Source organism: Dama dama, chromosome 22, assembly GCF_033118175.1.
Source record: "Dama dama isolate Ldn47 chromosome 22, ASM3311817v1, whole genome shotgun sequence".
NCBI lineage: Eukaryota > Metazoa > Chordata > Mammalia > Artiodactyla > Cervidae > Dama > Dama dama.
The window spans coordinates 16,385,105-16,394,675 of record NC_083702.1 but is presented as its reverse complement, the minus strand read 5'-3'; the positions used below and the strand labels follow the sequence as shown (position 1 = coordinate 16,394,675).

The window sequence follows — 9,571 nt, the reverse complement described above, 5'->3', positions numbered from 1 at the left end:
GCCACCCACAGAACTTTCCAGGAAACCCTTGCCCCTTTAAAACCTGCCCAGAGAGTGGGTCTTGGGTCTCCTGGCAGCCCCCCAGCAAGGGGTGGGGATGGTGCTTGACAGGATGCTCAAAGAGACTTCGGGCCTCTCCTTATGGTGCCACCATCCCTGGCAAGCCCAGAGCCTCTTTTGTGCACTTCTGCCTGTGACACGACAAGGATCACCACCATCCTCAGGCTGGGGACCTCAGGTGCCCTCAAACCGATGCCCCTCCCCACTAGGGCTCTGCAGCCACGAAGAGGCCCCTCTCCCGGTTCTGTCCCCAAGTCTCTGACCATTGTGCCTCCCCAGGGCAGGTCTTCAGCTGCGTGGGCAGCAGTGTCTGTGTCACTGAGCAGGGCACAGCAGGTCGGGAAGTGGCCGGGCGTGGGGGCAGGGGACAGCAGCAGGCTGTCCCTTCGCAACAACCCACGTCCATGCACCGCTGCACAACCGCTCCTGCCCACTTGCCCTGTGGTCCTCCTTCAGCCAGGGTGACAGACCCTTCAGCCTGAGTCCAGCCTGGGTGCCCACACTGTAGGCGGAGGTTGGGTCCCTCTGGGTGTGTGTGTGTGTGTGTGTGTGTGTGTGTGCTCTGCTAAAGCACTGTCTCTCAAGCCCCAGAGGAACATTTCCCTCTTAGACAGACAGACAGACAGAGGGAGGCGGACAGGCAGGCTTGCTGGTCTCCTCCTTCACAAGTGGATGCTTGGCCCTTGGATCATCTGATGTTTGCAACAACCCCTTTGGGTGAGTCATCAGCCCATTTAAGAGGTGAAGAAACTGAGACTCAGAGACTAGCTCTGGTCACATCAGCTCATCCAGGATCAGAAGCCAGGTGTCCTGACCTCTGAAGCTTCAGCAGCAGCCAGTGTCTGCTTTTCTTCCCCACTTGGGGACTTGGTCCCAGGACTCCCCTGGGGCCCTGGTGATGTGTCCTGAGGGTACACAATGCAGGAGACAGCTGCCGGATGACGCGCATGTGCAGGCCATGGACAGTGCCGCCACAGAGACAGAGCCAGCCTGTCGGCTGCTGAGGCCCCTGGTCCCAGGTCCCTGCACTGCTCATCTGCCCCGGCTCTGTGACCTCCGGTGCTGTGTGACACACAGTGACCGCTGGGTGGCAGTGTGTTCTCATGCCTGAGACCAGACCGGTCGCCCTTGGCTGCGGAACATGGGGGTGGGGTGGAGGCTGCCACCCAGGAAGGTTGAAGGACCCCCCTCTCGGAGAGGACTCGACCGGCAGGGCTGCTCCAAGAGTGTGTGTGTGTGTGTGTGTGTGTGTGTGTGTGTGTGCGCCACTGCCAGAGGGCCAAGGACAGTGCTGGGGGTCAGGCGCGCATGGGGGGGCCAAAAGAGCAAAATATAAAGGAAACCAGGACAGCCAGCACAACATGAGCAGAAGGACGGAGGAATAGGCTGGAGGAGTGAGGACGTTCAGGAAAAGAACTACTCAGGAGACAGAAAGAGCAAGACAGAGAGAGAGAGAGAGAGACCAGGAAGAGAGAATCTCCAAGAAACCAGGAACTGAAAAGGGGAAGATGTGAGCCTGGCTGGGGAAAGTAGGTCAGAAGGCCGGTGTGAGAAGGCAGCCCAGAGGCTGGGCAGAGACAGAACATCCCCTAGGCAAGAAAGGGCCACACTCAAGCTTGCTGCTGACGGGGAGTTTATTTGGATTGAGCTGCGGAGATGCGGGTGGCTGACTGCTGCAGGTCAGGGTTGCTCCTGCTGCAGCTGTGGCTGAGACTCTGGCTCGGGTTCCGGTTCCGGTTCTACCTCCGGGTCTGGTTCTGGCTCCAGCTCCCCTGTCTTGCTCGAAGCCTGAGAGGGGTGAGTCCCATGCTCTAAGGCAGAGAATCTTCTGGGTCGCCACTGCGGGAAGAAGACACGGAGGGTAGGAGGAGGAAGGGAAAGGGAATAAGCTATTCTTCCCAGCCCCCGCCCTGCCCATCTGGTCCCAGGCCTCTCAGCCACTCCCCACCCCGCCGTGAGCCTTCCTTGGGTCCTTCAGGCACAAGGCATCCCTGGAGAGCACAGCCTCATGAAGAGGGACTCTGAGGCAAGTTCAGGGTCTGCTTTGCTCATCTTCCTGAGGAAGGGGTACCAGACAGCATGCTGAGGACTGGAGAGGGGGGTTCCCGGCTCACCCGTCTTCTCCAAAGGTGAAAGCTAAAGGCTCCAGTCACCAACAGAAGCAGGAAGAGAAGACCAAGGATGAGGAGAGGGAGGTGACCTGTTCTCCCCGCCCCCAGGGCTCTCTCGGAGCGCTGGGCACCTACGGAGAGAGGACAGGATTGGAACACACACACACACACACACACACATACACACACGGGGTCTCGGCTGGAGGAACGTCTAGCCACACTCCCATAATTTACAGACAATGAAACCCAGAGAGTTTAAGGGACGTGTCCAGGGTCACTCAGCTAATTTGTGGTGGAAGTGGGTCGGGCCTTGACAAGGGCTGGTAGTCAGCTCCCTGGTTGGAAAGGGAAGAGTGGGGGTGGGGGTCGGTCTGGAAGTGGAATGGAAGGGGCTGGTCTGGAGCTGGGGCTGTGGCGCTGTGGGGTCTCAGACCTGGATGAGACAGCTCGGTGAGGTAAACCGCGGTCCCAAGAAGCCTCTGCCCCTGGTACAGACGGCACTGCCAGGGCTGAGAGAGGCGTCCGGTGTCCGGTGTCAGCAGCCAGGGGCCTGGGGAACTCCTCTGAGACCGCTCGTCCACGGGGCTCCACACAAAGTGCTCTTGTCCGGATGCCGGAGTCACCTCACAGAAGGGTTTTCTCAGGCTGCCAGATGATCCGTAGGGCTTGGGAGTGACTGATAAAATAGAGGGAAGAGATCTTTGGGGGATCTGACCCCCTTCCTTGAAAGCATAGATTCCGCCCAAGTCTTGATTCACCTGGGCTCTGACTGGGTGAACTTGAGGGGAGGAGATTGGAGTCAAGACCAAATTAATCTCAAGACAAAGCTCTGGTCAGGTCACTCTGCTACCCCCAAACTTTCCAGGCTCCCTACTGCCTCGGGGGAATGTTCAAACTCAAACTGGCCCAGAGGGATCACATAAACAGGTACCTTTTCAGATTCTTTTTCATGACTTTTATTCAAAGACTCAGAACCCCCAATATCAGCCATGTGAGTTGGTCCCCAGAAGACTTTACACTTTTTCTGCCTCCATGCTATAGCTTCCATCTGTGTCCCCTAAATGAACCCTATTCCCATTTCTGAATGTCTAGAGAGCAGACCTAGAGAGATCTAGAGATCTAGAGATGGGACATCCATGGTGGCTCAGATGGGAAAGAATCCACCTGCAATGCAGGAGACCTGGGTTCGAATCCTAGGTCTAGAGACAGCACCTGGAAGCCATGTGGTGAGGGATGGGGGTAAGAGGAGACAACTGATGAAGGACCTTGAGCTGACTGTGGTGTACAGGCCCCTGAAGACTTGATGGCATAGATACCCAAGTTTAGCCCCAACCTGGCTCTTCCCAGCTGTGTGACTTTGAGAAACTTCCTTCTCTGTAAAACACAGACAACAGTATTTCTCCCTGTGGTCCAGTGGTTAAGAATTGTCCTTCCAATGCAGGGGACACAGGTTCGATCCCTGGTCAAGGAACTAAGATCCCACATGGCAACTAAGCCTTTGCACTACAACTACTGAGCTCTGATGCTATAACTAAGAGAGAAGCTAGCATGCCACAGCGAAGACCCCACACCCCACAATGACGTGAGTAGATATTTTTAAAATTCATAATAATAAAAAAGAAGACAACCCTGGACAGAAAGAACTGGTAGACTGTGGCAACTGATGCAGAAGAAGGAGGCCAGGTTTCAGGATGAGTAGAACACAACTGGAGTTACTGATGCAGAAGTGACTTAGCAGGAGGACTGGGTATAAGGAAAAGATGGGGTTCAGAGTGAGGCTGGGTGTGGGTACCATGTCTAGGTAGAGATATGTGGAAAACAAGTGGAAATTCAGCCCTGGTCTTTGAGATATGGGTTATTTATTAGTAGATTCATTTATTCATTCAACCAATATACATTATTAAGCACCTACTATGTGCACACATACATGCTAAGTTGCTTCAGTCATGTCCAACTCTTTGCAACCCTATGGACTGTAGTCCACCAAGCTCCTCTATCCATTGGATTCTCCAGGCAAGAATACTGACTGCTGCTGCTAAGTTGCGTCAGTCGTCTCCGACTCTGTGCGACCCCATAGTCGGCAGCCCACCAGGCTGCTCTGTCCCTGGAATTCTCCTGGCAAGAATACTGGAGTGGGTTGCTATGTCCTCCTCCAAGGGATCCTCCAGACCCAGGGATCGAACCTGCGTCTCTTAAGTCTCCTGCAGTGGCAGGCGGCTTCCTTACTACTAGCGCCACCTATGTGGTACTACTATTTAGTGGCGACAGATGAGCATTGCAGACACGGCCAAGCTGTGATAGTTTGCTGATCGATCAACACATACTTTCTGAGTTTGGTGTTTTCTCCTATGTTTGTTTTACACTGTCTTGAAAAGTCCTTGTTCAGTAAATATTTGCTGACTATGAAAGTCGTTTAGCTGTGTCTGACTCTTTGCAGTCCATGGAATTCTCCAGGCCAGAATACTGAAGTGGGTAGCTTTTCCCTTCTCCAGGGGATCTTTCCAACCCAGGGATCAAACCCAGGTCTCCTGCATTGCAGGAAGACTCTACCAGCTAAGCCACAGGGAAGTCCAAGAATACTGGAATGGGTAGCCTATCCCTTCTCCAGCAGATCTTCCAGACCCAGGAATCGAACTGGGTCTCCTGCATTGCAGGTGGATTCTTTACCAACTGAGCTATCAGGAAAGCCCTATTTGCTGATTAAGGGACTGATTTATCAACTCCCCCCAGTCTAGATTGCCTCCTGCAACTTTAACTCAATCCCTGGCTCCAAAGTGGGCAAGGATTCTGAAAATAAATATTCCACCTCTTTGGAATCATTCAAACTTTTTGACCTCTCCTTCTAAGTTCTCTGACCCTCCCCCCAATTCAGAGCTGGGGAGTCCCTTACAGAAGAATGGAACATTCATCCAGTGACTCAGGGGAGATTTTCAGTTTCTGTTAATTATATGGGGGTGAGAAAAGAAAAGGTCAAGGGGGCACCCCGCACAATTGTGCCCAGGGGCCTGGCATCATGAGGTGGACTTGCCCAGTCTTTGCCCACCAACCTGCCCTTCCTGTCTTGTCCCACCTGCTAACCTGTGATGACTGCCAAAGTAACAGTAGCACTGAGCTGCCGTCCCTGCAGGTGGACGCGGCAGGTGTAGGTCCCGGCCTGGGCCTGACCCACAGCCTCTAGTCGAAGGGTAAAGTTGCCCTGGTCTCCAGCCACCAGGAGGTCGGGGCCTCCTCTGGGCGGGGTCCACGTGGCGGTGAGAGAAGACTGGGTCCCCACACCCAGAGGCAGGCGGCAGGGCAGCTCCACCTTGGAACCGGCTCCAGCGTACACTGTCAGAGGGACTTGGGGCTCCAGGTCTGCGGAGAAAAGGGAACCCCGAGTTAAAGCTGAGGAGTACAGATGGGCTGGAGCACTAGGTCTGCAGGGGAGGCGGGCAGAAACACGAAGGAAGTGGTCCAGTTTGAAGGGTGCTAAGGAGCAGAACAAGGTGAATGAACAAAGGATGCCAAGAATACCCAAATGCAGACCGGCAAGCAGGAGACCAAAGGCTGGCAAGGGAGGCTGGATGGCCAAGGGAAAAGCTCGAAGGGGAGAAGCCGAGGAAAGGCCGCAAAGGGAAAAAGAAAGGGGCGGGACAGCGAGGCCCAGAGTAATCACAGGTGTCATCCGCTGTCGGAGACTTGATCTGGGGGCTCAGAAGTCAGCAGAAGGTGTCAGGGGCCAGGAAGGGGTTGTGGTCAAGTGTGAAGGCAGACTGGAGGAGTTACCCAGAACAGCCAGGTTGTACGTGATGGAGACATTGAAGCCATCTCTGTAGGTGAGACTGCAGCCCCAGGTCCCAGAGTCCAAGGAGCTGACGTGGGGCAGGAAGAGGAAGTTTCCAACTAAGTGGTGATCGGGGGACTCCTGAACAGGGACTCTGCCTGGGCCCCGGAACCAATGCACGGAGGCTGGGAGGTCAGGGCGGCTGAAGGAGCAGTTCAAGAGGACCCAACTGGAGGTCCACAGAGGCCCTGGGGGGCTTGCCGTCACTGGACAAAGACAAAGAAGGTTGATCATCCCGCTTGCCCGACAGGACAAGTCAGCTAAGCTGGAAGCTCCCGGAAAAAGGAGCTGGTTGTAGATCTCCTTGTCTTCTCCCTCCCAACCCTCCTCCCGACCACCTACCCAGCCCAGAGCCTGGCCCCTGGAGGTGCTTCAAATGCAAGCCCAAGAGTCCGGTGCCTACTTCCCCCGCCCCCTGCTTCCAATTCACTTTGCTTGGGCTACCCTCACCTTCTTCAGCCCTTGCTTGAGGATCTCCTTAAGCCCACTCTCTGAGTTACAGGTATCTAAATTGAGTCACTCCAGCCCCTCCATCTCCCCTCCAAGGGGTGCCTCCCCTCCTCCACCCTGGCACTCCAGCTGTGGGTGGGGGAAGGAAAGCTCAAGGGGTGATACGATCTCTTCACCGAACCCTCCCCACCACACACGTGCTTGTCTGGGGGCACCTCCCACCCTGCAGGCAGGCTCGCCACCCCCTTCCGCTCCTGGGCTGGAAGCTCTCCGGCAGGGCTTGGGGCGCATCCTTAGAAGTACAAGCAGCCTCTGCCCTGCCCTTCCTGCCTCCTGGGCGGCGGGATACTGGGCGCCCTCCTTCCAGCCTCGCTCCCCGCGTCCCGCCCCCACCTACCCGCCGCCTGGCCCACGCGCAGACGAAGGCTGCAGGCAAGGGCGCGGTTCCCGAAGCGCACGGCGGCGTGGTACTCGCCGGCGTCGGCGCGTCGGGCCGGGCGCAACCACAGCGAGAAGTCCCCGCGCTGGAGGCCCATTTCTTCCAGCCGCACGCGGGGCTGCAGGGGCGGCCTGCCAATGCGCAGGCCTCCGGGGGCCAGCCTCAGCACTGTGTAGCGGCGGGGCCCGGGACCCCGGGGGGTGGGCGCCGCGGAGCCACTGGACGGGAGAGAAAGATGGGACTGAGAAATCCGAGGGAAAGAAGCCCCGGGGAAGAGGCAGTCCAACCACACCTTGAGGATGAGGGAGCCCACCCAAAGGGAAGATTTCTGAACTGCTAACCGTCCTGTCCCCTCGTTCAGATTAGGCCAGCACCATCCACTACCGGAGAAGCAACCGTGCCTGGGGATACAGGTGTGAGGGTAGCAGTCTGCGGAGGATGGGGGGAGGGGCAGGAATGGAGGGGGCGCCTCTGTATTTACAGAGCTGGCTTGGGCTTTAGAACCTAAATCTAGAAGCCATTACCGCTGGATCTGGGGGTCCCTGTCATCGCAGTTTGGGGTGCATACCTCTCTGGTACATGCTGCCAAGTGACTTGTCTTGTTCGCGGAAGGCTGAGATCCTGGAGGGGGATTGTGGGGCTGCAGGGGAGCTGGGCAGGAGCCCCCTCCTGGGCCCACACCACTGGGACCTCTGCCCCGGGCTCTGGAGCCTCCACTGGGGAGGAAAAGAGAGGCCAAGGGGAGGGGCCATAAGCCGAGAGACTTCAAAGCAGAGAAGGAGCCTCAGTGTTTTCCGAGGGAGAAACTGGGCAGAAGGGAGACCTTGGGTTTCTGCCCCTTCCCTGCCAAGGGGGAGATGAAGAGAGGCTTTGGGGGCTGAAAATGGCCCCGAGGAGGGCATAGGAGAATCCACCCAATCTAAGGACCTTGGCATCTGTGTGGTCACCGAGAGCTCCCTGCTGAACTTTTGCTATGGGTCTGGAGGTCAACCCTCCCAGAGTTGTCCCCATCTTACCTGCAGCCGCCCACAGGAGTTGCAGAAACAGCCAGACCTGGAACCAAGCTTCGCACAGCATCTCCCCCGAGGCCTGGACCACACAGCCCTCCAAAGGGAAGAGGTCGGAAAGTGGGGAAGGACTAAAGTTTGAAAGAGAGGTTCTGCAAGGAGGGAGTCAGAGGAAGAGAATCTAGAAAAAAGAGGGATGGAGGCTTGGAGAGAGAGAAGGAGGAACCAGTGACCAGAAGCTGGAGTCTAGAGGAAAGCCAGCCAGATCAGGTAGCCTGAGGCAGGGGTCAGGGGAGGGGTGGAGGTCCCCAGGAAAGGGCAGGGTGCGGGCAGAGTGGAGGCACGGTGGCTGTCTTGAGCTGGAGGCTGTTCTAGTGCTCCCAGGGCCCTGGCCCCTGTCCTTCTGCCTTCCCTCCACCTTCCCCACTTCCCCTCCCCGTTGCCCCCCCCAACACCCCAGGGCTCACGGTTTCGCTTCGCAGTGGAAAGTCTGAGGGGGCTGATTCCCAGCAGCGTTACCCTCCACCCTTGTGGTGGCGCTCCCCTTGTTTATTTCCTCAGTCCTGGGTGTCCCCACCGCCCCCTCCCCCTCCCCCACCCTTGACTGTTCTCTTTCCCCGGGGAACTTCTGCCTCGAAGTACCCACTTGCTCATTTTTGAATTGCTTCCCCAGGCCCCAGGTTCATACTTTCTTGGCAAGCCCTTCCCTTGGTGCTCATCCCTTAATGTCCCAGAACTTCATTACCCTGTCCACCTGCCTCCCCACCCATCAAATGACCCCTAGCTTTATTGAACTCTTAAAGATGTTAGGTCTGAAGGGCACCCTAAGCACAGGGGATAGAATAGCTACACTGTATTGTGTTTTCATTATGTGCTGGGCATTGCAGTGCAGGGCACTTTGTACAGTACTAATCCCCCATTGTACAGATGTGTAAACTGAGGCAGGATCAGAGATTAAACAATTTGCCAAGGTCAGGGAGTGTGAACACAAAAGTTGTATGTGTGTAGTCCTGATGCCAGGTGACTTATATGTGTCTTTCCATCTTTATTTTTTGGTTATTTTTTGGCCATGCAGCATGCGGGATCTTAGTTCCCTGACTAGGGATCAAACCCTCACCCCCAGCAGTGGAAGCCTGTAGTCTTAACCACTGGACCGCTAATGAAATTCCCAGTCTTCTCATCTTTTGGGGTGAATGGTGTCAATGAATCACACACTCCTGTGATTAGACCTCTGTGTAATCAGCAGGCTCTCCCAATCCAGAGCTTCTGAACTAAGAGGGTGATAAGGAAAAAAATGCAGAAATCCTGCAGCTCAAACCCAGGAAAAACTGATGCAGAACTAGGAAAGGAAGCCTGAGAAGGCCAGAGGGGAACTCATGCTCCATACCCCGCCCAGGCTAAGGTGCCAAAACTCAAGCAGGCCTGGGACCACAAGAGGCCCTGGAGTTCTTCTGGCTTGACCAGGAGGTAGCTCACTTCCTCGGTGCCAGCCAATTCTATGTTCAAGGAGGCCAAGATTTACGCCGCCTGCCCTCTCCCACTTCAGGGGCGGGTCTTCCTGTTTCTGAGGCTACTTCTGTGCCTGGCTCAGCACAGTAGGGCTTGGTAGCTTTCCACTGGGCTCAGCAGTGTCTAGCCTGGTGTGGCCTCGGAGCACAGGAGGTGTGTGTATGGCTGGGAG

At 56.1% G+C, this 9,571-nt stretch overlaps 1 protein-coding gene across 1 annotated transcript; it reads right to left on the bottom strand.

The window, feature by feature from the left end:
* Positions 1–1,676: 1,676 nt before the first annotated feature.
* Positions 1,677–8,322, bottom strand: LAG3 (lymphocyte activating 3). Its single transcript, XM_061124813.1, has 8 exons — positions 7,900–8,322; positions 7,452–7,599; positions 6,842–7,101; positions 5,937–6,200; positions 5,250–5,525; positions 2,605–2,847; positions 2,175–2,302; positions 1,677–1,899 (listed from the first exon to the last, which is right to left on the bottom strand). The coding sequence occupies exons 1-8, from the start codon at positions 7,958–7,960 to the stop codon at positions 1,741–1,743; spliced, it is 1,539 nt and encodes a 512-aa protein (XP_060980796.1). The 5' UTR covers positions 7,961–8,322; the 3' UTR covers positions 1,677–1,740.
* Between the last annotated feature and the right edge of the window lie 1,249 nt (positions 8,323–9,571).